The sequence below is a fragment of the Lissotriton helveticus genome, chromosome 8 (genome assembly GCF_964261635.1).
Source record: "Lissotriton helveticus chromosome 8, aLisHel1.1, whole genome shotgun sequence".
NCBI classification, from domain to species: domain Eukaryota; kingdom Metazoa; phylum Chordata; class Amphibia; order Caudata; family Salamandridae; genus Lissotriton; species Lissotriton helveticus.
This window is the reverse complement of record NC_136069.1, coordinates 283,946,761-283,974,515: the sequence shown is the minus strand read 5'-3', so window position 1 is coordinate 283,974,515 and position 27,755 is coordinate 283,946,761. Positions and strand designations below refer to the sequence as shown.

General features: G+C 50.7%; 1 protein-coding gene across 1 annotated transcript in view; it reads right to left on the bottom strand.

The window, feature by feature from the left end:
* ATM (ATM serine/threonine kinase) overlaps window positions 1-27,755 on the bottom strand; it is a 1,424,234-nt gene that overhangs the window by 278,864 nt on the left and 1,117,615 nt on the right. The window contains exons 47-48 of the mRNA XM_078657051.1: window positions 15,491-15,658; window positions 1,480-1,599 (exon numbers count right to left, since the gene is read on the bottom strand). Coding sequence (XP_078513177.1) covers window positions 1,480-1,599; window positions 15,491-15,658 — 288 coding nt within the window. The remainder of the gene's footprint in view (window positions 1-1,479; window positions 1,600-15,490; window positions 15,659-27,755) is intronic.

Below are 27,755 nucleotides of genomic sequence, written 5' to 3'. Positions count from 1 at the left end.
GTCAGTTAAATTGTACTATAGTCAGTGAAATCTATTAGGAAACGTTTGTTTGCTCTAAATTGACGGTAAATAAAGTGAAGACAGAATATTGCATTGGGGAATAATTACCATGTTAATTTAGAACCTTAAAAGTTGTGCAGAAAAGGATCTGATTTTTTGAAAGTGAGGGTTGATTAGTGAATTAACCACCATGATAGTTCTCTCATTCATACTAGGTTGGTTAAAAAGAAACAGCCGTTCTACCTTTCCTCAAAAAAGACATTTATCTAGCCAACACAGCCAACTCTGTGCCCTCCTGACATCCAGTTTGTGAATTCTGTCTATGACTTTTAAATACTAAGGGGGCACTAAGAAGTCCAGTATTTCAATAGACGTTTTAATGTGGAAGTTTTTGGTCCGTTAGATGGCTGTCCCTTTTCTGGATTCCTTTACAAATCAAACAACTGCAGAAGGATTTAGCTTTGTCTATAATAAACAATACCCATCTTGAATATGGAATACACAACTATGATATCAGGATGAGCTGTTTGTGTTCTCATTCACAATTAGAGGTTCTGCTCATCTAAGCGGCCTAGACTTAGATCCAAAGATGTGTAACCTTAAAATCCCTCTTGTAACCACAAGGCACTTGCCAGCAGCTTAACTGCCCCATGGCAAGGACACATTGGTGCCTGATCTTATGGGGCTCTGAAGGGATCTCCCAAAATAAGATTTCTCTTTTCAGACCAGCAAAGGAAATTCCAGGAATACACCAAGGACATGCAACAAATAGCCAGTGCTTTGGGAATCACTGTTTCCGAAGCGAATACATGAAGAGTATGTAATATGTCTTTATGTTCAAAAGACTGAGTAACCTGATCCTCTGCAGAAGATTCAAAGTAATAACAGGCTGCCTCTTGTTTAATGCATTCAGTTCTCTTAGATGCAAAGTACAGTTCATTCTAGTTTTACGTTCACCAAAATTCATTACTGTTGAAATAAAGGTGCTCAGTAATGTTTTCCAAATTCAGGGAATGAAGACAGGGTACACTTCCACTGCAATTTTCATTCAGCAAATTGTTTTAGAACTGAACTGATCAGGTGAGAGAGGAAGTAGTCACATACTCACTGCTTTCTCTGAGAAGACAATCTAGCCAAGTTAAAACTTGCACTCCTTACTTCCTGCAATGAGTACTTACTAGTTTTGCTACTATTGAAGAATACTCTTCAAGATGCAGCATATTTGAATGGCAGAACAGAAAAGTCAATCTGCTCTTCATCTACCATGGAACTATGATGAAAGTGGTGATGTGTACAAATTACTTGTTGAGTGTCTGAATTTCCTGAATGGAGCACCAACGTTGCCTTTTTCTATTTAGGGATATGGAAACACAATGCAAGGGCCCTTTCTCATAAATATTCCGATTAAATGATTCAGGTACAGTTGAACCTTTGACATAAGATGCAAACGAACTAATGGACCAATATAATAACTCTTACCTTTTCCAGATAGTTCTGCATGATCACAGTGGGACTTTCCAAACAGGTTTCCGCCAACCAATTCCCACAAAGCCTCAGGCATTCTGCATAGACTAGCTGGAGTCTGGTATCACTTTCAACCTTAAAAAAACAGATTTAAAAACATTTTCTCAAACTATTTCTAACATACAATATTGTTCAAATCATTCACATACAGAAATTCTTTTTATAATACACTTTACTGCCTGTTCTTGTTAAAACATATATTCCACAAAGCATGTATGAGTGCATGATCACAAAGCACATCACCTCAACTTGAGTATGCATGTGGACAAAATAGTAGTGACACTTGTAAAGGTGGAGCAAGAGAGATCACAAAGGTGTTCTCACTGACAATCTTCCCAGTAAACCCTTCCTGCTGTGCCCGGAGTGTCAACCATTAAGTAATTCATCTTTCGGACCTCAGGAAAATCATATACTCTGTTGTTTATGAGGACACACCTGTGCCATGTAGATCTGGCCCACAAGTGTCAAGCAATTGTGTAGGCCACATACACAAGTTCCCATGTCTGGGGGAGTAGCACTGCCACATTTCCATGCATTATGTTTCTTGCATACTAATGTGCCAAAATGGTCTAGTTGATTTGTTTGAATCAATGCCCAGTAGGATATTTAGCAAAGAAGATCTGCGTACGCTCAAAAGATCTCCCTAGGACTAGCGACAGTGTGTGAGCCACACAACATCAAAAGTCTGTTTCACAGAACATAGCCAGATTGTGTATAACAAGGCCCCTTTGCATCACTACATTTAAGTGTAGAGTGAAGGAGTCGCATGGAAGCTTGCATGTCAAGCAGATGCAATGAAGGTACCTGAATTGGATCAACTTGAATTGGATGCAGATTGTTCCCTCCCTTAAGAGCATCTAGGCATCTCGCCCCTCCTCTTCATCAAGGGGGACAAGATTTGCCTTCAAAGCCTCACAGAGTGCCAAAAAGGAGATTCAGGGTTATAACCAACCACAATATATTGTGCAGACCCATTTCACTGATCAGCAGCTTTGTTTCGATTTAATTACACTCTGGAAAGGCGTTGATCGATTTCTAGAATGAGTAGAGAGTATGGCAAAGCAACTAGTACTTACAGCATTGGTGTTTATGGAGCCTAACTTCAGACTGTAGGTCAATAAATGAGCGGACAGTATTCTGCACAACAATGTGCCCCAGACTGGAGATGCCCATAGTGTCTCCCCGGAAACCCAAAAGGGACTGGGCCTCCCACAGAGACGTTTCAGCTATGAAGTGTCTTTCTAATTTATTGGTCATCAATGTGTCATTCAACATGCAAATAATCATAGAGGCTAGTGGTGAAAGAGGCATGAGGGAACACTGCCCCCTATAGAAGGTGTATTGTGTGTAAATCAACGTGGACTACTGATCAGCTATAGAAGCGGCATTAGAAATGGGACTGCATATTCAGCCAACTACCAGTTGTGAACTGCAGTAGCATGAGTGTCTGTCTGACATGCTCAAACCCCCCTATTTTAAGGGGAGCTTGATGCAGTTATTCATAACAACCCTGTGCATACGCCAATCCAATATGATATGAAGTTCCAAAACATGGAACTGAGACGTACAAAGAAGTCTTGGCTGATGGAGTATGGATAGTTCTGGAGGTGGTACACCACTGGAGCAAGTCATACCATTTTGAGAGGGCGATGGGTCAGGATGACAGTATAGGGGATTTTTTCCAGAGACTGTCTAACAGCAGAGCCTTGTTTCCCTGCTACTTCCGCTTTCTCCCCCCTTGATGCATTGATGTCAAAACATACAAAATCTTGCGACTCAATCGAAGGCCGCTGTGCATTGCTGCTGTATATGCCCTTGATGGAGATCAGTGATTAGGCCATGTTGACCTGGAGATCCGAGATTTTAATGAGTGGACCACACACGTAATGAGCCAAGGCAAGTGCATTGTTAATTCTCTGAATGTTGTGTTTTGTAGACAATTTTGAAAGTAAGCCATTTTGGTACAGGTGTACCAAGGAACAAATAGTTCTCCAGAACCTTAGAAATACATTTGGACCTTTGTGTTTAGTTGGGGGATGGGTCTATATGAGACCCAGGTAGACTACTGGGCATGAGGATCACTGTAATTTTGGCCACTCGGAGGTGGGTGGGCAGCTGATCATCTAATGCAGAGGTCTCAAACAGTGCATGCAAGTATGGGAGTAGCTTACCCAGAAGGTTTTTGAACATTTTTCCAGGAAGTCTTTAGGACCCAGTGTTTTTCCTGTTTGAAGTTGGTCAATGGAAGCACAGGACACTAGCTTGTTCTACCCAGACTAGCTTCCTGGCACATCATACTCGGGTATTGGGGGTTAGGCTGACCTAATAGATCTGGCAGAGGGTACTCCCACTAGGCTCTTGATAATATAGGTAGCATTAGGTAGGAGTATTATCTTATGGTATTGTTATCATGGTTGAACTGTTTATCTTTTTCACCATCTCATAATGGTTACAATGCTTTGTTTCATCTGTCTAATAATTGCAGCTCACGCTTTCTACACAAGAATATAATTATTTCAATACATGCTTGAAAAGCCAAATACATATCATTCTTATGTTTAGCTTGGGAATGCAAAAGTAACAACAAAAGGGTAGGTCTGTTTCCAGGATTTCTCTGGGGAATTCGAGTGGCCATGTTCGAAGTTGCAGATACCATCTGGTAACCTGGTAAGGTTAGGGGTTCAGATGGCCACTGTGAGATAGCTAGAAATTGGGTCAACATTTTGTGATGATTTGCGTGGACTGAGACCCCCATTCTGAAATTTATGTTGACCAAATTCACAGTCCTGCTTAATTCATAGGAACCGTATAACATCCTGTCTCTAAAACATGTATGTTACATTGGCTTTATCCAATTGGCATAGGATAGCTTAACTGAAAGTCCCTGATATATGGTTCCCAGGGCCTATAAGTTAGAGAGTCACCCCAGGGATTGCAGCACGGGCTGTGCCACCCTAGGTGTGACCAAATCAAATGTCCTTCTGAAACATGTCTAAGTCACCCCTATGGCAGGCCTACCCACACCCAAAGCAGGGTGCAGCATATTTTATGGGCAGAACACATATTTTAAGTGTTCTGGCAATAAAAATGCAAAACTGTTGGTGAGTACATGGTTACCCGCTGAACCACTCAGCTGTGCTAACTCCTGAAGGTTGTGACCAAAGTTGGTACTCCAGGCTATCAACCGACTCATCACACCAAGCCGGACTTGATTCTCAAGTCGAAATTAATGTTAAAAGTTACAGTCTGAAACTTTTACAAAGTTACCACTTTGTTGCCTTCAATCTCCTGGCCCATAAGGAGAACACAATGACCTAGAACTTGAGACAGCTTTCTGCCCTCCTAGACAGATGTGCTAACGACTCCCAGGAAAAGAGACAGTAGGGCCTACACCACAGAGAGGTGTTACCTCCCTCATGCAGGAAGACACATGGGTGATCGCCCAAAAGGTGAGCTTCAAAGCTGAAGCGGCCTTTGAAGAGCAAATGGGGAATAAATGGTAGAGGAGCAGCCCCATTCTTTATGCAGACTAGTTAGCACCCGGGAAGAAGAGGGGAAACCTGGTGTCAAATTGGTTTTTCAGGGGAGTGTAGCCCTGGTAGCCACTCCTCTGGATTGGACTAGGAACCTCTGGACACCAAGAGAGAGGTTCTGCCATGTTGGGAGAGGTCATAATGGTGCAACTTGGGATAGTCAGATGCCACACTTCCCAGGAAGTGGTCATCAGGATGGGAGGAAGCTGGTAGCCCATTGGCTAACACTGCATTCGACCCTGAGAGTATTTTCTGAGCATCAATAGGGTACCCCTGGCACCCAGAACTCAGATCTCAGCTGGACTGGAAGAAGGCCAGAAGAAGGACTGCCCTGCTGCACCAGGGAACTGGCAAAAAGAGGCTGCACCGGCGTGGTTTGTACCTGTTGAACCTGTTGGCTAGCAAAAAAGATGGACTGTGTCCGCTATGCCCTACTAAGTCCAGTTAAAGCAAAGAGTATCTGACTGACCTCCTATTCAAAACACAGGACTAGCTGAGAAGCCAACTGGGAAAGGTTGGTTGCCCCCAATCTTCAGAATGCCACCAACCGCCGCCATGCAGCAGTGGGAGACCAGGACCCAATGCTCAAAATAGCACCTACATTTCCTGAGCCACGGAGAGTAATCTGAGTGCAGCCTGGCCGCCCACAAGCAGAGTTATTGCCCGGGGAAGGATTCGGCTGTGACACGATACCGAGTGACTGGACTTCTACCAGTACAGAAGGGACTTAGAGGGATATTGGCCCTGTGACCAAGACGGCCTCAACCCCTTTGTGTATCAAGGAGTAGTTGCAGGAAAACCCCTATTGACTGCATTGCATCCATAGCATACTTGAGTATCTTCAACATCCTTAGTCCCTTGCATTAGGGCCACTTCGATAGGAAACTACAGCAATAGCTAAAAAGTGCCTGGAACTGACTGAAGACTGCTTCACCTGCTGAGGTACTGTTTCTGATGACCTTGCAGGTCCCCCTGATTTGCTTCCTACTGGAGTTGACCATCTAAAGTGACTCTAAGTAACTGCAAAACAACTAGCCCAACGTTTTAGTGAAAAAGGTTTCTCAGTGTTACATTTGTTGAATTTGCCATTGCTTGTTAGCAATTTAATAAAATGTTTTAATTTAGTATAGTTTATAAATGCAATATCTAAGAAAACCTCTGGTGATTATTTTTGGTTTTGGTGTCAATACAGTCAATCAGAACATTCATAAATCAATCAGAACATTTATAAAGCGCACTACTCACCCGTGAGGTTCTCAAGGCAGGGGGGGTTAGGGGTGCTGCTACTGCTCGAATAGCCAGGTCTTGAGTAGCCTCCTGAAGGTTAGTAGGTTCTGGGTCTGACGTAGGAGGATGGGGCGGGTGTTCCAGGTCTTGGCAGCGAGGTGGGAGAGCGATCTGCCGCCGGTGGTCGCTCTTCGGATGCGGGTGACGAGGGCGAGGTCAGCGGGGGGAGCTGGCGGTTCAGGGTGTAGAAGGTGAGTCGTCTGTTGAGGTAAGCCGGGCCGGTGTTGTGGAGTGCCTTGTGTGCGTGGGTGAGGAGCTTGAAGGTGACCCTCTTGTTCACAGGAAGCCAGTGCAGGTCTCTCAGGTGGGGTGTGGCTGTGGCGAGGGATGTCGAGGATCAGGCGTGCAGAGGCGTTCTGTATGCGTTGTAGTCGTTTCAGGAGATAGGCTGAGGCTCCTGCTTAGAGGGTGTTTCCGTAGTCCAGCCTGCTGCTGACGAGGGCCTGGGGGACCGTTCTTCTTGTTTCAGTGGGGATCCACCTGTAGATCTTCGGGAGCATGAAGAGGGTGTTGAAGCAGGAGGATGAGACGGCGTTGACTTGCTTAGTCATGGAGATTGTTGAGTCGAGGACAAAACCCAGGTTGGGTGCGTGGTCGGTGCTGCTCCCAGTGCGGTTGGCCACCAGGGGTCGTGCCAGGCTGAGGGGGTGGAGCCGAGGATAAGGACCTATGTCTTGTCAGAGTTCAGCTTCAGACGGCTGTTCTTCATCCACTTGGTGATGGCCTTCATTCCTTTGTGGAGGTTGGTTTTGGCGGTGAGGGGGTCCTTGGTGAGGGAGAGGATCAGCTGGGTGTCGTCGGTGTAAGAGATGATGTTAAGGTCGTGCAGTCGCGCGACGTGGGCGAGTGGTGCCATGTAGACGTTGAACAATGTCGGTCTGAGGGATGATCCTTGGGGTACGCCGCAGATGATCTTGGAGGCTTCGGAACGGAAAGGGGGGAGGCGGACGCTTTGGGTTCTGCCGGAAAGGAAAGGAGGTGGTCCATAGCCTTGTCTCGGATTCCTGTGTTGTGGAGGGGTGTGCGTAGGGTGTGGTGGCAGACAGTGTCAAAAGCGGCTGATAGGTCCAGGAGGATGAGGGTCGCGGTTTTGCCGTTGTCCAGCAGGGCCCTGATGTCATCGGTGGCGGCGATGAGGGCAGTTTTGGTACTGTGGTTACTGTGGAACCCGGACTGGGATTGGTCCAGGATGTTGTTCTCCTCGAGGTAGCGGGTCAGTTGTCTGTTGACGGTCTTCTTGATGACCTTCGCCAGGAACGGGAGCAGGGAGATGCGCCGGAAGTTCTTGAGGTCCCTCGGGTCCGCCTTGGGTTTCTTGAGTAAGGCGTTGATCTCGGCGTGCTTCCAGCTCTCAGGAAAGGTTGCGGTCTCGAAGGAGATGTTGATGGCCTTGCTCTCCGGGTCTGATAGCGGCGCTGGCTTTGTTGACGATGTGGGCATGGGTCTGACGGAGTGCTGTACAGTATACATTTTTTTTATAAATAGTTGTTGGATTTCTTGAGTGTCTTGTCAGTTTCGTCTCCAATTATGTTGGTGCAGTTTAATGCTTTACGCTTGTTAGTTTATGTAAGCCTTGCTGCTCAGAGCCACAGCTACCCAGGGTTGAGCTGAAGGTTTGACAAAAGAAACCTACTGGTCCTAAGGGGGTTGGAAAGTGTATTACACTGTGAGGCTGCACAACTACACCATATAATACATCCTAACTCATCACAGTCTATCACATTGCCCGTCTCTGTGAAGCTAATGGATTTGTGAAGGCCAGCTTCAGATGTAGATGAGCTCCACAAAGGAAGGTCAGAGACAAAGTCTTGCAAAGTCTCCCTATGAGAAATAATCATCTTATAATCGGTTCAGTAATAATCTGGAAATGCCTGGGGAGCAGCTGATGCAAAATTACAGGGCTTCCATCAGACGTATTGTTCATGCCACAAGCTCCCCAGCCAACAGTCTGCTACCAGTAGTGTTCCAGACCTCAAGCAGACCATAAATGCTAGAGCAGCACTCTGACCCTAGGCCTCACGGCATGCTTGATGGTGTTGCCCAGTTCCAGGTGGCCCACATCTTGATGCCCCTCCAGCAGGTTCTTTTGTCTTTTCCTCCATAAGCTCACCCCTCAGGTGTGCTTACCACTCCAGGCCCGCGGTCCCAAAGTGGAGAAGCCCCATCGATCATGGGCTGCTACTCAACCATCTTCCCGCACAGGATGCAAAGGGGACAGTACACTATCCTGACAGCTGAATTGTGCCCCCACTTTGGGCAGCCTACAGGCCAGGTATTTTAAACCTCTGCCTCACCGGAGAAAAGGGGGTGTTTATGTCCTTTGGAGCTGCAGGATACTGCTGCTGCACTAGACCAGAGGGATGTGAACCCGCCCTTGTCACCACATCACATGGTCCCTGTATGCATAGGCCTACCTGGATATTATTCCACAACGGTTCCTGAGGATGCTGCTCCAAATCTACCTCCACCGATGACACCAAGAGGAGGCAGTGTGAACAACCTTGAAGTAGTAAATTGCAGAAGTCTAGTGTGTATTTTTTGGATGGGACCAAGCATCCACCATGTTCTGACCCTATGTCACATCTCCCAAATATATTCTTGGCAATTCGGGCTGGACTGTTCCCATGAGGCATAGGGTCAAGACTGATTTGCATATAGCTGGGTCTGAAATGAGGTGGCGATTTGAGCTAAAGAATGATGATGGATTCAACCCAGATCTGTGATTGAGGGTGAGTCTCTGAAAAGTTTCAGCGCTCCGTCCGTCATCTCCTTGTGTTTGCTTTCTGATATTCCTGCTCTGCCTCAGATTCTCAACTGTTCCCTTTGGTCCAAAGATAGCCCATCTTTCTTGCGTTTCATATTTTTTTTCATCTTATAGTGAGAGGAAGAATTTTGCCTATGGACTTGTACTTTCTTTGGGGATTTAGACTTTACTTTAGATGGTGGATGAGATCTCAATCACTTACCCTGATGAATGCGGGCCACGAAAATGTATCTCCTATTTCTCTTATAGCTTTGGTGTGCATATCCTCTCATTTGTCAAATGAGGCACAGTTGTGAAACCCATTCAAACACAATATATGGATGGAATGAGTGTCAGACACAGACAACTGTCTCTTGAACCTAGTACAGCACTTACAGTGTGTGGGTTTCGGGGGAGATAAAGTCCCCCTTCAAAATGTACATTGGTGTTGAATTTGGGATCTCTAGTTGGCATAGTTTAACCAAATAGGGACCCCAGCGTCTAGTCAGGGTAAGGGGGTACACTTCCAAAATAACCCCTGCTCACCCCCTTGTAGCTTGGTACTAGCAGATAGGCTTATCTCAGAGGCAGTGTGTAAAGCATTTGTGAACACACACAGTAATCCAGTGACAACACTACAGATGGACACCACACAAGTTGTAGTAAAAAATTAAGTATTTTTATATAGACTTAACACAAGACCACAAACGACAAAAATCCACAATCCTGTACTTTAAAAATGGTAGAAATAGCTTAGTTCTCTTTAGATGGTAAGTGCCACACTTTATACTCAATGTACCTTTGGATGCGTAACGCTATACAGCAAAAGTGTTGCAGGGAAGGTGATGTGTCGGTTCCTTACACGCAAGACTGGTGATGCATCGGTTCCCTACTGCTGCGTAGGGGACGGTTATGAGTCAATTCTTCTCGGCGTGGGGAGGTGATCTGTCGGTTTCTCACTGCGCTTCCGTGGCGATGCGACCAGCAGCGCTGTGATGCGATGAAGATCCCAAGCAATGAAACCAAATGGCGTCTTATTCTTGATGCAACAACGATGCGTGCACGCCTTATGGTCGTGCGGCGACTCAGCGAATCTTCTGAGCCAAGACAGGCCCTGCGACATGCTTCTCTGGTGATGCGATGGCATCTGCTACGTTGGCGACACTCTTCTCCAGGGATGCGGGGCGACAGCGGCAGCATGCTTTCTCAGCGATGCCACGACAGTGGCTACGGCAGCAACATGCTTCTCCGGTGATTGGACGGCATCTGTTGCAATGGCGACACTCTTCTCAAATGGTGCGAGGCGCTTCGGGAGATGCGATGGCGACAGTGGAGGTATGCTTCTCCATTGATGGGACGGCATCTGCTGCGGCCGCGACACTCTTCTCCGGTGATGCAACGAAAACGGCTGCGGCGGCGACACGCTTCTTCATCTCGAGTCACGCTTCCAGCTCCCAGCGACACGCAGTCTCTCGGAAGGCCCAGCTCAACAGCAAGCACTTCAGTTCCCAGCAAGGAAAGGCAGGGGGGCTGGTTGGTGAAGTCTATTGTCTGAGACTTCAGCAGGAGGCAAGCTCTATCTCAAGCCCTTGGAGATCCTTTACAAGCTGATTTGAAAGTAGCACAACGTGCCTTTGTCCTTTCTTTGGCAGTCAGGCAACCACTGCAGGTCAATCCCCCAAACAGCACTCAGCTTAGGGATAGTCTCCTCCTCAGTTTCTATGGGTACTCTCCTCAGCAAAGGTTCTTCTTGTTTTACAAAGTGATCTAACGTTCTGGGGTTTGGGTCCCCATATTTATACAAGCAAATCCTTTGTTCTCTGAAGGCAAAGGGTCCTGTACCCAGTCCACATCAGTTCTGTGCAGTCCTGGATTACTTTGTTGACAAGACTCCTTCTTTCCTTTGACAGTGTGGGCCAGGGACATCAGACGCACCACAGGAGGTAGAGCCAGCATTGTGGAGGGCAGGCACAGCCCTATTCAAGTCCCAGGTGCAACTCCTCCCACCACTCTACATGCAGATGGCTCTATTCAGCCCTGTGCTGACTCACCCTGTTTCCTGGAATCCCGCAGCCCCTGTCACTCAAACTCCAGACAAGGAATACACAACCTAGCAGGGCAGGCTTGGGCAGTTAGACAAGAAAATACCTACTTTCTAACAGTGGTATTTTCAAACACAGAATGTTAAAACCTACTTCACTAAAAGATGCATTTTATCATTCTGAGTTCAGGCATACTAAACTCGAATTTCTACCCATTTCATGAGTCAGTTAGGATTATAAGATGTTATAATCAAACTGCCCATTCTGGCCTATTGGGAACAGGTAGCCTCGCAAATGGCTGTAATTCACTATCAGGACATGCCACACACATCAGGGCATGTCCTACCTTTTACCTACAATGCACCCTGCCCTTGGACCTACTATAGGGTTGACTAATATGCAGAAAAGGGGAGGTTTAGGGACTGGCAAATGGGTGCACTTGCCCAGTCAGCATTGCAGTACCAGACTGCACACAGGCTCTGCAATGGCAGGCCTGAGACACACTTTACAGGCTGCTTCTGTGGGTGGCACAACCAGTGCCACAAGCCCACCAGCAGCATTTGATTTACAAGCCCTGGGCACACGCAGGGCACTGTACTAGGGTTTGACAAGTAAACCAAACCAGCCAATCATGGAATCACTAATCCATACATCAATTTACCATATCAATTTTAGCACTGATCAGCAGTGGTAAAGTGCCCATAGTCATAAAACCAACAAAAACAGGTCGGACAAAATACAGGAGGAAAGCAAAAAGTTCAGGGATGACCCTGCAAAAAGGGCCAAGTCCAACAATTGGGAAAAAGAAAGTAGGAAATACGATTAAAATCAAAGGAACTCTGGATCTTAGAATTCCTGGAATGTATAAAGGAGAAAAGAATGCTACAAACGTGTGAGTGGTGCTTTTATGGATCCACTACGCGATGTCTGGAGGAGTTACCTGTGGCTGTAGTAAAAATGGAGGCACCTAACCGCAAAAGGAAGTTATTAGTATTAACAAAAACACATCAATTCTAGATTCAGTCTACCAACTGCAGATGATTCTAAGATGTGAAATCTGTCACAAGAAGTCTAGTTGCCATTTAACATGATGCAGACTTTTTTACCTACAAATGTGTCTGCATTTGTTAACCTACCATCATGTTTACGCTGCTAAACATTAGGGAGGGGTTCTTGGAAGATAATCATTGCATCAAGACAGGGTCGATAGTCTAATCTGGGCAAAATAGTTGCTCTAATCAAAGATGCAGCTTAGACAGATGAAGATGGAAATTACTTATTTATATTATATCTAAGAATTCTTTACAAGGGGAAAGGTCAAGGTCAAAGCAGAAGACTAGGTTCTTCACCAAGGTTGGGGTATGGCATAGGGCCGAGGGCTTTTTGCCAATTACAAGGAGGCACTGAGGGGGTATTAACGCAAACACCAAGAGTTTGATCTTTCAACTATTTGATTTGAATGTGCTCTGTTGCACTGAGACGTATTGGGTACATGGAGGATGCCCACCTGCTCCACCAGCTGGGTATTCTCCATGTACAACTGAAAGTTCAGGTTGCATTTTCTGATACCGGCTTACAAAAGTTAAACATTACCAGTGAAAGGACTGATCTCCTGCCTCCTGGTAACTCTGACTGGCTTGGAAAAATGCTGATGAAAATGGATCGTCTGCTTTTTGTAAAATAGAAATGTACATTGGTTCTCTCTGGAGAGCCCCTTGGACGTGAAGACCATCTTGTGGCTGTAGGTGTCTTCTTAAGCAGTTATGATTGAACTTGTAGTAGTAGACTTATTTTGGAATCACAGGTGTCTATACCACTCAAAACACATCCTAGTATCCAGATATGATTCTATTGCCCAATAATTCTCAGGATGAGTATCTATAGTCATCTTCTCAGGAACCCCAAAATGGCTGAGGAGAACAACCTCTTGCTCTATTGGTCCAGTCTCTTAGAGTCCTTATCCGGCGGAGCAGAGGAAAATGCACTCTGCGATGTCGAGGCCTGAATGACCAGGCTCTCAGGCGTGGGGTGAGTGGTCAAGAAGGCAGGATCACCAGGTGCCTGACGATGACATCTAGCGACGTTCTTATCCACCACTGCCCCAGAGGCCGGCCACAACCAAGTACCCAAGAGGACTTTGGTAAGGGCCTCATTGAAAGGGAGCAGCGACTTCGACGACATACACGCCGTCTGAAGCACCTCCGTAAGGAGGTTGGTCTTAAGGGCCACCGTAGGGAGGTCGAGGTGGAAAGCCGACGCAGCTCGATGCAGCACCATGGTGTAGGAAGCGCCCTCCTCCATAGTAGGCGGAGGGGATGCAAACCCTGGGTCCGAAGACACATCAAGTTCACCCAAATCTTGAAGGTCATCTACCTAATCCTGCTTGAAGTCACACTGGCGCGCAAGGGTGTCTCAGAGCCGTCCCAATCCTCGTCCGGGGTAGAAGGAGACGGCCGCGGCGGCAGGGCCGGAGCCGGTGAGGGGGTCAACGGCTCCAGAAGCGGCGACAGCCAGGGCTGCGCCAAAGCCGCAACCCAACGTGGATCCCAGGCCAGAACAAAATGGTCCGGGAACCGGGGCAGGGGCGGCGCCTACGGCGCCAAATGCGGTGCCTACGGCGCCCAGGGGCGGACGGAATCAAGGGCAGCGCAGGGGCCGGAACCAGCAGTGCTGCACCTTGATGCGCCGGTGCCGAGGGCACTGAATCCAGTGGCTCCGGGCTGGCGCCAGAGGCAGTGCCGCCGGGCCAGCAGGATCGGGACACGGGACCGCGGGACCCGCGGGTGCACCGGCGGGAGCCAGAGGCCTAAACAGGCGGTCCATGGCAGCAAGAACCTCTTTCACCTGTTCAGGAGACGCCGACGGACCCAGGTATAGCGGGTAGGCCGAGGGACTTTCAGGTTCCGGAGGAGCTGCAGGGGCAGAGCCACTGTCCCCGCGTCCGCCTCCGGGGAGCGACATCGGAGAAAGAACGCGCTTCTTCGACTTCTTTTTATGGCGTCGCTTACTGGAATCTGAAGGTGAAGCCTTAGAGTCCGAGGAGCGACGGCTCCGGTCCCGCGAACGGCCCCTAGACCCAGAGCGGCGGTGAGAGGAGTGCCGGACCTCCAGCAACCTCCGGCGCCGCTCCCGTAATGCCTTCGGAGCCATGGCACGGCAATCCCGGGAGTCATGGTCATGCTCCAGGCAATAGAGGCAGACACCATGGGGGTCCGCCACCAACGAATTACGGTGGCACAACCCACAAGACTTAAAGCTGGGCATCTCTACGTGCACCAGGAGACAAGAAAATGAGACAAAACGTCTCAAAAAAGTGGTCACAAAATGACTGAGGTACGTGCTAAATCCGGATCGGCGCTTTCGGCGCGGAAAAAGAGAACTGACGTCAGCGTGCATGGGTGGCGCCTAAGTACTCTCTGTGACGTCAGCTCCGTGCCCACGACACCAGTGAGGGACGCAGAGCCGCAGGATGCCACCTACTGACGTGCAGACAGAGGTACTGCTAGCGAAAACATTCTGGATCCAGTCTGCGCCTGGGGATATTCTAAGGTAAGGAATCTATCACTAACGTGTCTCTTTCAGATAGAACAATGCACAATTGCTCATATCTTATCAAGATATGTAGAATCATATGTGCAAAAAAAGGCTGAATTGGAAACGACATAAATCTATTCCCCATTGGAATTCCCTTATAGCAAAATGTGATTATTGCTCCACTTTTTTAGTGGAAGATAGAAAAGATTTGTTGAGGACACTTCTAGGTCTGCCAGCCGCTGCTTTTGCCATGACCAAAAAGTCTATGGAGAAAAGAGCTTTTGGTGAGCTTTATTCAGCCACAGGCCGCTTTGGTTGCACTGCCTTCAGCCACTGTTTGATGACCGCGTCATTAACATTATTTATTCTTTCTCAACAGAAATGGGAGTTTGGTATTTCACTGTATGTAAAGAAAGTAAAAGTGATTTTGTCAACATGTCTTCAACAAACAGCCTTTTTTCATAATATCCGAAATTAGTGCACAACGTCGTTTTTCAACAAGCGCCAAAAGATGGCTGAATGGGTCAACATGATGGCAAATACTTTATAAAAATAATGTTCCAATTATGCACACACTGCATTCCTCTATCATTACAGAGCTTATACTTCAAATTAGTTTGCATTCATTTTCCTCCCAGGTTTGTAACAATAAATTGGATAGTTAAACATTGAATTTACAGACACAATGCTGTACATAGCAAAGACAAAATATCTTCTACAATAGTTACCCTGAGAAAAACAACTCGCTTGCCAGCTCTATATCTTAATCTCTGAACCAACACTTTTAACGATTAGAAAACTGATTAAACGCAACCTTACACAATTACCTCAAAAGAGCCTGAATCCAACTTGTTTATCATTTGCCTGAGAATTTCCATCGCCAGGCTTTGCTCTTTCTTTGCCCAGAAAACCTGTGCTTCTTCCAGCTGCCACTCAGAGACCATATACTTTTCAGAATTATACTGCTTAATTTGAAACATTGCTCTCTCAGGAAGCTGAAAGGAAGGCAGATGATAAATGACATTCAGGAAAGTCATGCAATTACATTTTTTGTGGTTAATCGTGTTGAAATTGATTTTTCATTAGTAACAAATACGTTTTTGGGATTTGGTTCAGTCATGATTATCGCACCCTATGGGTGTATTTACAAGTCAACACAATGTAGAGTAGCTATTGTGTATCCTCACACTATAGCCTTATCTTTGACCTCCCTCATGTTATCTCATGGACCGGGGCCTGCAACTGTGTGAAGACATTTCAACTAGAGGGACCATTTATCCATGATGAACAAGTTACTTACCTTCGGTAACGATATATCTGTAAGAAACAGTAGTTAGTATTAGATTCCTTACCTTAGAATATCCCCAGGCGTCAGTCTGGATCCGGAAACTTTTGCGTAGCAGTACCCCTGCGCGTCGGTAGGCGTCGTCTGCAGGCGTCCCCTGCGGCTCCGCGTCGTCGGCGTCGTGCGCCGTGATGACGTCGCTGGAGTATATAGACGCCGCCTCCGCGCGCTGACGTCAGTTCTTTGCACACAGCTTTTCCGCGCCAGAACACGCAGAGCCATGTGAGAACCAACACTGGTGCCATTTGAAACTAGGGCCCTGAAAGGGATGTCCTTAACCCTAGGTATCAGTTCGCAGAACGGGGAGGATGGGCGGGGCGGTAAGGAATCTAATACTAACTACTGTTTCTTACAGATATATCGTTACCGAAGGTAAGTAACTTGTTCATCTGAAAGAAACAGGTTAGTATTAGATTCCTTACCTTAGAATAGATACCCCAGCAATACCAACCCCGGTGGTGGGTCTGCGAACCAATACAACCTACACCAGAAAGTCCTGGAGGACCGAACGGCCAAAGAAGCCATCCCTCCGGACTTGACTGTCCAGGCAGTAGTGCCTCGCAAAGGTGTGCAGCGAGGCCCACGTGGCCGCCTGGCAAATGTCCTGCAAAGGGACTCCCCGGCCCAGGGCAGTAGTAGCCGCCGTGGCCCGAGTGGAATGGGCCCTCAGCCCAACAGGAGGCTCCTTCCGAGCCAAAGAGTAGCATGCTTTGATGCACAGGACGACCCACCGAGAGATGGTCCGTTTCTGTACCGTCCTTCCCTTCTTCTCACCCACGTAGCCAACAAACAGTTGGTCATCCACCCGGAACTGGCGTGTGCGATCCATATAGAATGAAAGCGCACGTTTTGGGTCCAGACGATGGAGCCGCTCTTCATCCTTTGAAGGATGCGGAGGCGGGAAGAAAGAGGGCAAGGTGATGGACTGCCCAATGTGAAAAGCAGAGACTACCTTGGGCAGGAAAGAAGGTCTAGTCCGAAGAACCACCTTATCAGGATGAACAGACAAGAAAGGAGGTTGAATAGAAAGAGCCTGGAGCTCACTCACTCTCCTGGCAGAGGTGATGGCTACCAGGAAGGCCGTCTTTAAGGTGAGAAGACGGAGAGGACAGGAATGAAGGGGCTCAAAGGGAGCGCACATCAGGAAAGTCAAAACCAGGTTCAAGTCCCACTGAGGCATCACGAACGGAGTTGGAGGATACATGTGCGTGATGCCCTTCAAGAATCTCAACACAATAGGGGACTTGAACAAAGATGGCTGATCAGGTAGCCTCAAGAAGGCGGAAAGGGCAGAAAGATAGCCCTTGATAGTGCCCAGAGCAGAGCCCTGCTGGGCAAGGGAAAGGAGGAAGAGGAGAACCTCAGACAGAGGGGCAGAAAGGGGATCCACAGCCTTCGCTGTGCACCATGCCACAAATCTGTTCCACCGGCAGGCGTATACCGACTTTGTGGAGGGACGCCTGGCTGCCAGAATGACATCACAGACTTCAGGAGGCAAGTCAAATGGCCTCAACTGTCGCCGCTCAATCTCCACGCATGGAGGTGGAGACTGGACAGGTTCGGGTGGAGGACCGTCCCCTGCTGCTGCGACAGAAGGTCCTCCTGAAGGGGCAGGCGGATCGAGGGACCGACTGTCATGCTGAGTAGCTCGGGATACCAGTACCTTCGAGCCCAGTCCGGAGCCACAAGGATAACTTGGGCCCGGTCGCGCCTGATCTTCTTCAGCACTCTGGGCAGAAGTGGTATAGGCGGAAAGGCGTACAACAGACCGCAACTCCACTCGCGCCGAAAGGCGTCGCCGAGCGAGTGCCGTCTTGGAAACTCCAACGCGCAGAACTGATGACATTGCGCGTTCTCTTCTGTGGCGAATAGATCTAACCAAGGCTCTCCCCATTGCTGAAAGAGGCCTCTCGCCACATCCGAGTTCAGACGCCATTCGTGATCCACCGAGCACCGACGGCTGAGTTCGTCCGCCCTGGCGTTCAGAGAACCTGCCAGGTGTTGAACCGTCAGAGTCACGCCCTGACGTTCCAGCCATTGCCAGAGGCGCAGAGCCTCTTGGCAAAGGGTCCACGACCCCACACCGCCCTGTTTGTTGCAGTACCACATGGCGGTGGTGTTGTCCGTGAACACCTGCACTACCCTCCCGTTGACAAAGGGGAGGAATGCCTTCAGTGCTAGGCGAATCGCCCGCAGCTCCAACATGTTGATATGGAGCCGGGACTCCGCCGGAGACCAGAGGCCTCTGATCTCCGCCTCTCCCAAGTGGCCACCCCAGCCTTGGAGGGACGCGTCCGTCACAACCACGTGCTCCGGTTGGGGAAGGGAGAGGGATCTGCCCCTGACCCAATCGCGGTCCGTAAGCCACCACTGCAACTGTCTCGCAGTGCCCTCCGAGATCAGGACATGGTCGGATAGGTTGCCCTGATGCTGGGCCCACTGAAACTTCAGGTCCCACTGCAGAGCCCGCATCCGCCATCTGGCGTGATGCACCAGAAGGATGCAGGAGGCCATCAGCCCCAGAAGCCGCAGCGTCAACCTGACCGAAACCCGGGATAACGGCTGAAAGATGGGAATCAGAGCCTGAATATCCCGGACCCGCCGTTCCGGAGGATAAACCCGAAACTGCGCCGAGTCGAGAACCGCTCCGATGAAAAGGAGCTTTTGAGAGGGACACAGGTGTGATTTCGGCACATTGATGGAAAACCCCAGCTCGTGCAGGAGGTCTGCCGTCATCTGAAGGTGGTGGACGACTGTCTGGGGCGAGCCCGCCTTCAACAGCCAGTCGTCGAGGTAGGGGAAGACTGAAACCCCTAACCGGCGCAGATGAGCTGCGACCACCGCCATCACTTTCGTGAACACCCGTGGGGCGCTGGTAAGGCCGAATGGGAGCACGATAAACTGAAAGTGCTCGTGGCCTACCGTGAACCGCAGGTAACGCCGGTGGGCCGGCAGGACGGGGATGTGAAAGTACGCATCCTGCAAGTCCAACGCTACCATCCAGTCTTGTGGGTCTAGAGCAGCCAAGACCTGAGCCAAAGTCAACATCTTGAACTTCTCCTTCCGGAGGAAGCCGTTGACGTTCCGTAGATCCAAGATAGGACGCAGGCCTCCCTTGTCCTTCTTGGGTACCAGAAAGTAGTGGGAGTAGCAACCACACCCTACTTCTGGCCCAGGAACGCGCTCGATGGCCCCCTTGGCCAAGAGGGCCGTAACTTCCTCCTGCAGAAGTGTCAAGTGGTCCCCCGACACACGGTGGTTCTGCGGTGGCATGGCTGGAGGAGTGGACTCGAAGGGGAGGGCATAGCCCCTTCGGACAAGCTGCAGCACCCACCTGTCCGATGTTATCGCGCGCCAGCGGGAGTGGTGATGGCGAACCCTGCCACCCACTGGCGTCACGTGAGCCCGAAAGCTCGGACTAGGAAGGCTTGGATGCCGCAGCGGAGGGAGGCGTGGACTGACCACGACGCTGGCCTCTACCGCCACCACGGCGGAAACCACGGGCGCCACCGCGCTGGGGAGCGCTCTGCGCCGCGTGGCTGGCAGCACGTGTGGGACCTCCCCTCCCTTGGCCACGAAAGGGCCGAAACGAACCCGTCTGCTGGCGCTGGGTCGAGAGACCCAAGGACTTGGCCGTGACCCTGGAGTCCTTGAAGCGCTCCAGCGCGTGGTCCGCTTTGTCACCAAATAGGCGACTGCCATCAAATGGCATGTCCATAAGTGTATTTTGGACGTCTGGTGAGAAGTTGGCAGATCTCAGCCAGGCATGGCGACGAATCGCCACCGTAGTGGACATGGCCCGTCCCAGTGAGTCCGTGGTGTCCAGACCACAACGGATCGAGTACCGCGCCGCATCCCGGCCTTCAACCAAGGCCCGGGTGAGCTTGTCCCGCACTTCCTGGGGGCATTGCGGCAAACACTCCTCGACCGTATCCCACAGGGAGTGGGTGTAGCGGCCCAAGAGGCACGCGGTGTTACAAGACCGCAGTCCAGCGCTCAAAGAGGAAAACACTTTTTTTCCAAATTGGTCGTACCTCTTTGATTCCCGGTCGGGCGGAGCCGACGGAAATGCGGACTGTGAAGTGGAGGCCTGGATCACCAGACTCTCCGGGGAGGGATGGGTGGACAGGAAGGCAGGGTCGTCCGAGCAGGGACGGTGACGCCTGGCAACGTTCCGGTCAACCGGCGCACCAGAAGCGGGCCTGGACCAGGTGCCCAGAAGGACATCCGTCAGGGCCTCATTAAACGGCAGCAGAGGCTCCTGGGGGCATGACTGCGGTTTAAAAACTTCCGTCAGGATATTCGGTTTGACCTTCGCGACGGGGAGCTCAAGGTGTAAGGCCTTGGCAGCCCTCATCAGGACCACCGAATAGGCAGCACCCGCCTCGGACGCCACAGGGGACGGAGAGACAAACCCAGGGTTGGGCGACTCGTCCAGGCCACTGGCATCACCCAGATCACCTACCCAGTCCACATCGTACTGGCAGGCACGGGATAGAGGGTCCTCAGACCCCTCCCAACCCTCTCCATACTCCTCCTCGTCATACCCATATTCTGGGTCGACGATATAGACATCGGGGTCAACGGGCCCCATCGGCGTCGGATCCGGCGTCGGCCGACGCCGGTCCGGCTCCGAGTCCGGAGTCGGGGAGGAAAGGGGGGTGGCGCCGCGCGGCGTCGGTGCCGGGGACCCGACGCCGGCCGGAGCCGACGGCGGAGTCGCTGCACCACGCGGGGGCGGTACCACGGGTTGGCCCACAGGAACCGACGCCGGAGAGGCCGGGAGACCAGCCGGCGACGAACCAGAGGGAACCAGCGGCGCCGGGGCCGGAGCCACCGGCGGCGCCGGGGCAGGAGCACCCGAACCGCTCGGGCCCCCAGACGGGACCGACGGGCCCGCAGGCGCCGAAGGCCCCGCCGGAGAAGACCTCGCCCTCATAGCAATGAGGAAGGCCTCGATCTCCTCACGCGACGCGCCTTCCCCAGGGACCGACAGGTGTGGGGTAGACGGCGTCGGCGACCCATGCGGGACCGCGGGGGTGGGGTCACCCGAGCCCCCGGCCGCAGCACGCGGGCGTCGGGGGGAGTCGGGGGTGCGATGGCGACGCCCCGACTTCTTGTGCTTACCTGACGAGCCGGAGGAATGGTGGCGACTCCCGGAGCGCCCATGGCGGCTCCGCGACCGCTCCCTCGACCGCTCCCTCGACCTCCGACCGGACCGGGACCGCTCTCGACGCGGGGCCGACAACCGGAGCTCGAGAAGCTTGCGGGACCGCTCCCGCCTAGCTTTTCCAGTCAAGGCCCGACAGTCGACGCAGGACTCCACGTCGTGGTCCGCGCCCAGACACCGGAGGCAGAGTCGATGGTGGTCGGTGACCGACATCAGGCGGTCGCACTCGTCACAACTCTTGAAACCGGGCATCCTACCGGCACCGTAAAGATCAATCAGTTAACAAAAAACTTGGTCAAAAGACCGGAGTACTGCTCTTCGGATCTGCGCTAACTGGCGCGGAAAAAAGAAGAACTGACGTCAGCGCGCGGAGGCGGCGTCTATATACTCCAGCGACGTCATCACGGCGCACGACGCCGACGACGCGGAGCCGCAGGGGACGCCTGCAGACGACGCCTACCGACGCGCAGGGGTACTGCTACGCAAAAGTTTCCGGATCCAGACTGACGCCTGGGGATATTCTAAGGTAAGGAATCTAATACTAACCTGTTTCTTTCAGATTACCAGCATCTGGTGCTGTAGAAGTCAATCTCTCTGCTTGTCCAGAGGCTTAACAAGAGATCTAGCTTTACTTCTCTTTAAACTGATCAGTTCATATTTGTTGTATTTGTTGTGTACAATATACCTGCTTTTTAAAAAATTCAAGACACATGTGTAATAAACTTATGTTTATTTTATATATATCAAACCTTTTTTAGAGTGTTTTTTGTCACATGAAAGCTTCTATCCAGTGATATGTTAATATGTCCATGATTGAAACAAAAGCCTGTTGTTATGAGAACTTACTTATTTTGCAACTGAGTTCTAGTGGTTGTGTCCAGTAAAGGAATTTGCTTAGTGGGCAGCCTACTTAGCAGGCACCCCACCTTTTGATTATTCTCTAACGTAGGGACATTGCAATACGTTTTCTCTGTCATTTCCCCTGGTCCCAATTTGTACTTAAGGGGTCCCCCTATACTTTCTTTACACTCCATGAGCAGGAGCAGTGGTGGCCATCGTAGCTCTGGTAGACTGAGCATGGAGCCCGATTGGAGGTTCCTTCATCGCCAAAGCGTAGAATATTTTAATACAAAGGACAACCCATCTAGAGATGGTTCGCATTTGAACGGCCCGACCTTTCGTGGCACCACCATAATCAACGAAGAGTTGATCGTCCACCTGTAAATCTTTTGTGTGGTCAAGGTAGATCGGCAGGGTCTTGCGGGTTGATTCTCTCCTCCTTCTTGGAAGGGTTCGGAGGTGGGAAAAAAGGTGGGTAAAGTAATAGTTTGTCCAATGCGAAAGGGTGTAACCCTTTTGGGAAGGAACGAGGGCCTTGTCCTAAGCACCACTTTGTCCAGATGCACAGAGAAGAAAGGGGTCTTAGAAGAAATACCTTGTAGCTCACTCACTCTGCGAGCAGAGGTGATGGCAATAAGGAAAGCTGTCTTCAGAGTGAGGAGCCTGAGAGGACAGTTGTGAAGAGGCTTGAAGGGAGTGCACATAAGATAGGTTAAGACCAGGTTCAAGTCCTACTAGGGCATTACGAAGGGAGAAAGAGGAAAGAGAATCTATGTACAATAGGGCACTTGAACAAAGATGGCTGATATGTTAGCCGAAGGAAGGCAGAGATGGCTACAAGATAGCCTTTAAGAGTGCCCAGGGCCAAAGAACCAAAAAAAGTATATACAACAGGACCTCTGATAGAGGGGCAGAAAGGGGATCCACAGCCTTTGCTGTGCACCATGACACAAACTTGTTCCATTGACAGGCGTAAACCGTCTTAGTGGAGGGACGACTGGCTGCCAAGATGACTTTACAGACTTTGGGAGGCAGGTGAAAAGTTGTCAACTGTCGCCGCTCAATCTCCACCCAAGGAGGTGGAGGCTGGACAGGTTCGGTGAAGAACCATCTCATGCGACAGAAGATCCTCCCAAAGAGGCAGTCTGAGAGGAGGATCAATGGCCATGCTTAGGAGCTCAGGGTAATAGACTCTTCATGCCTAGTCCGAAGCCACTAGAATGACTTGGGCCCGGTCGCGCTTGATCTTCTTCAGCACTTTGGGCAGAAGTGGTACAGGCAGAAAAGTGTACAGGAGGCCGCAACTCCACTCGCGACGAAAAGTGTCGTTGAGCGAGTGCAGCCTTGGAAATTCCAAGACGCAGAATTGCTGACATTGCCCGTTGTCTTTCAATCAATCAGAGTACTTGTAAAGCGTGCTACTTACCCGTGAGGGTTCCAAGGCGCTGAGGGGAGGGGGTGGGTGCTGCTACTGCTCGAAGAGCCAGCTCTTGAGGAGCCTTCTGAAGGTGAGTAGGTCTTGGCTCTGCCGTATGTGGGTAGGGAGGGTGTTCCAGATCTTGGCGGCGAGGTAGGAGAAGAATCTGCCGCTGGAGGTCGTCTGTTGGATGCGGGGGACAGTGGCAAGGGCGAGGCTGGCAGAGCGGAGCTGGCGGGTGGGTGGGGGTGTGGAAGCTGAGTCTGCTGTTCAGGTAGGCTGGTCCGGTGTTGTGGAGTGCTTTGTGTGCGAGGGTGAGGAGCTTGAAGGTGATCCTCTTGTCGACGAGGAGCCAGTGTAGGTTTCTCAGGTGGGGGTAATGTGGTTGCGGCGGGGGATGTTGACGATCAGTCGGGCAGAGGCGTTTTGGATGTGTTCTAGTAGTCGTTGGTGTTTGGTTGGGATTCCTGCGTAGAGTGCTTTGCCGTAGTCCAGTCTGCTGCTGACGAGGGCCTGTGTCACCGTTCTTCTTGTTTCGGTCGGGATCCACTTGTAGATCCTGCGGAGCATGCGAAGGGTGTTGTAGCAAGTCTAACCAAGGCTGTCCCCACTGCTGAAAGAGACCTTGCACCACTTCAGAGTGAAGATGCCATTTGTGATCCACCAGGCACCGGCACCTCAGTTAGTCCGTTGTGGCATTCACTGAACCTGCCAGGTGTTTAACCACCCGGGTCATGTCCTGATGTTCCAGCCATGTCCAGAGACGAAGGGCCTGTTGACATAGGGTCCACGACTCCACCCCACCTTGTTTGTTGCAGTACCACATGGCGGTGGTGTTGTCTGTGAACACCTGCACCACTTTCCCTAAGAGAGGGGGAAGAAATGCCTTCAGTGCCAGACGAATCACTTGGAGCTCCAGCAGGTTGATATGGAGCCCTTACTCCACCAGGGACCAGATGCCTCTGATCTCCGCCTCTACCAGGAGTGACGCATCTGTCACCACTGTGAGGTCTGGTTGGGGAAGGAAGAGGAATCTGCCTCTGACCCAAGTTTGGTTCGTTAACCACCGCAGCAGTAGTTGCTGAGCCTCCTCCGAGATCCGGATGTAGTCGGAAAGATTGCCCTGATGCTGCGCCTACTGGAACTTCAGGTCCCACTGCAGACGCCATATATCCTATCTGGCATTATCCACCACCAGGATGCAGGAGGCCATGAGGCACAGCAGCCTCAGGGTCAATCTCACTGAAATCCAGGACAGAGGCGGAAAAAACGGTATCAGAGCCCAAATGTCCTGGACCCGCTGCTTGGAAGAATAGGCCCAAATCCTGCACTGTGTCCAGAAGAGCACCAATAAAAGGGAGTGTCTGAGAGGGAGTCAGGTGTGATGGTGAACCCCAGCAAGTGCAGGAGGTGGAAGACGACAGCCTGGAGCGATCCTACCTTGAACAGCCAGCCGTAGATATTGGGGGAGACTGGTACCCCTAATCTGCACAGATAAGCTGCGACCACCGCCATCACTTTCGTGAACATCCGTGGGTCGTTGGTAAGGCCAAAGGGGAGCATGGTGAACTGAAAATGCTCATGACTTACCGTAAACTGCAGGTAGCATCTGTGGGCTGGCAAGACGGGGATGTGAAAATAGGCATCCTGCAAGTACAGCACCACCATCCAGTCTCCAGGGTCGAGGGCAGACAGGACCTGGCCATGGTTAGTATTCTGAACTTCTCCTTCCAGAGGAAGTGGTTGAGGGCCTGAGGTCTAGAGTAAGACGCAGGCCTTTGTCCTTCTTGGGCACCAGAAAGTAGCGGGAATAGCAACCATGACCTACTTCTGGGGGTAGGAACCCTCTTGATAGCTCCCTTGGCCACTAGAGCTGAAACTTCCTGGCAGAGAAGTGTCAAATGATCCTCCGACATTCAATTGAAAGACTGTGGCATGGAGGGAAGGGTAGTCTTGAAGGGGAGGGAGTAGCCCCTTCGGACTATCTGCAAAACCCACCTGTCTGACAAGATGGTTTGCCCCTGGGGGAGGTGATGGTGAATCCTGCCACCCACTGGCTCTTGATTGCTTTGAAAGTTGGCCTAGGACGGTTTGGAGGCAGCTGCAGGGGTGGGAAGGGTGGACTGGCCCACAGCTGGCCACCAGACCCGCGTCGCCGGGTTCCACGTCCACGCTGAGACTCATTAGGGTGCCCGAAAGGTGCGAAAGGCAGACTGAGGTGGACGAGTTGCCGCTGTGAGGCCCAAGGATCTTGCCGTAGTTCAAGAATCCTTAAAGCGCTCCAGCGCAGAGTCTGCCTTGTCACCAAAAAAAAGACAGACATCAAAGAGCATGTCTTGCAAGGTTGCTTGGACATCCCTGGAAAAGCCAGATGTCCTCAACCAGGCGTAGCCCCGAAGGGCTACCAACGTGACAATTGTTCTGCCCAGTGAGTCGGTGTTATCCAGTCCACATGGAATCGTGAATTTGGAGGGGTCTCTCCCATCCGCCACTGCCTGTGAGAGAATGGCCCGGGCCTCTTCAGAGCACTGAGGCAGCACCTGCACAACCGTATCCCAGATGGTATGGGGGTTTTCGGCTCAAGAGGCATGCAATATTCACGGACCAAAATGCCAAGCTGGAGGAAGATAACCTGTGCTTTCAAGATGATCCAGCTTCTTGTATTCCCTATCTGGGTGAGCAGTAGGGAATGTGCCCTTAGAGGAAGAGGCTTGAACCACCAAGTTCACTGGGGAAGCCCGGAGCCGGGCGGTAGTGGCGGGAGATTGTCTGTTCCACAGAAGCCCCTGTGCTGGGCTTGGATCAGGTGCCCAGAAGGATGTCAGCGAGGGCTTCGTTGAATGGCAAAAGGGGCTCAGAAGAGGTTACTGCCGTTTGAAGCACCTCCATCAGGAGATTAGTCCGGACTGCCACTAAAGGTAGCTCCAGGCCCAGGGCCTCAGCTGCCCTTCTCACCACCACAGCATAAGCCTCTCCCTCGTTCCGTAGCCACGGTAGGGGGAGAAAGCATGCCAAGGTCAGGAGAGGTGAGCAGACATCTGGCGTCAACCAGGTCTTCTCTCCAGTCCGGCTCTTCTAGCTGGTCTGCTAAAGGGTCAGAAGATCCCTCCCAATCCTCATCACCACCTTCTGGGCGATAGGGAACACCAGCGATGAACAGGGGAACAAAAGTACCCTCCGGCTTCAGATTCGACGTCGCCCGACATCGATCCGGATCCATCTCGGTTGTGAGGAACGGGATGGCGTCGGCCGGGGAAGGTCTAGTATCTGGATCCAGGCCTGGATCCTCGGGGGATCTCAGGCACAGGGTTCGGAGCCGACGACTGCAAAATCCCAGAACCCCCCACCTTCTCCGCAGGGCCCGAAGGAGCGCAGTCAGATTTGGGCTTCCCAAAAACGGAGTGGAGAGTTTCATAAAATGCACAAAGTTGTGCAGGTGACGCTCGGCTCCAGGAAAGGGAGGGAGGCGCGGAGTCGTCCCAGGAGGAGACACCGAAGACGGAGCCTTTGAGAGACGACGCTCTTGGTCCCGCGTCGATTCAGCCAACTGACGGGGAGAAGGCGAAGAGCAATGGTGCTTCTTCACCTTCTTCTTGTGCTTTGTGCTCAGACTTACCCGATGACATGGAGTGCGGCGAGGCGTGGGGGCTCCGCAACTGGTCTTGGGACCTTCCTCTCGAGCGGGACCGGGAACAACGCAGAGCCGACTTCCGGGCCACCAAAAGCTGGTCAGATTAAAATCCCACTGTGGCACCACAAAGAGTTTGGATGAAACAAGAAGTCAAAACCTTTAGAAACCTCATCAGAACATGTGATTTGAATAAAGACATTTGGTCCAGTAAGCATAAAAAGGCCGGAAGGGTTGACAGCTAACCTTAAATTGTGAGCACTGTACCTTTTGCTGGGCCAGAGATAAAACAAATAAGGCATAAAATAGGTTAGCCACACCAAGCAATAAAAGTGTTCCAGTGTAGACAGACTTTGAAGAGGGACATCTGATCGCAAGGATAACATTCACAACTTTGGGAGAAAGATCAAACCCAATGTACTAGAAAGATCCAACCCAATGTACTGCCACCGCTCAATCTCCATTGAAGGAAATGCAGATTGCACAGGTTCTGGTGCAAGATCATGCCCTGCTGCTGCTCATGGATATCCCTGTGAAGCGATAGCCTGATAGGAGAACACATACTTATGCCAATAAGTTCCAGTACCACACTCACCTTAATTAATCTGGAGCTACTAGAAAAACTTGAGTCTGGTCATTCCTGATCTTCTTCAGAACTTATAGCAGAAAATCCAGGATAGTAAAGGAGTTGA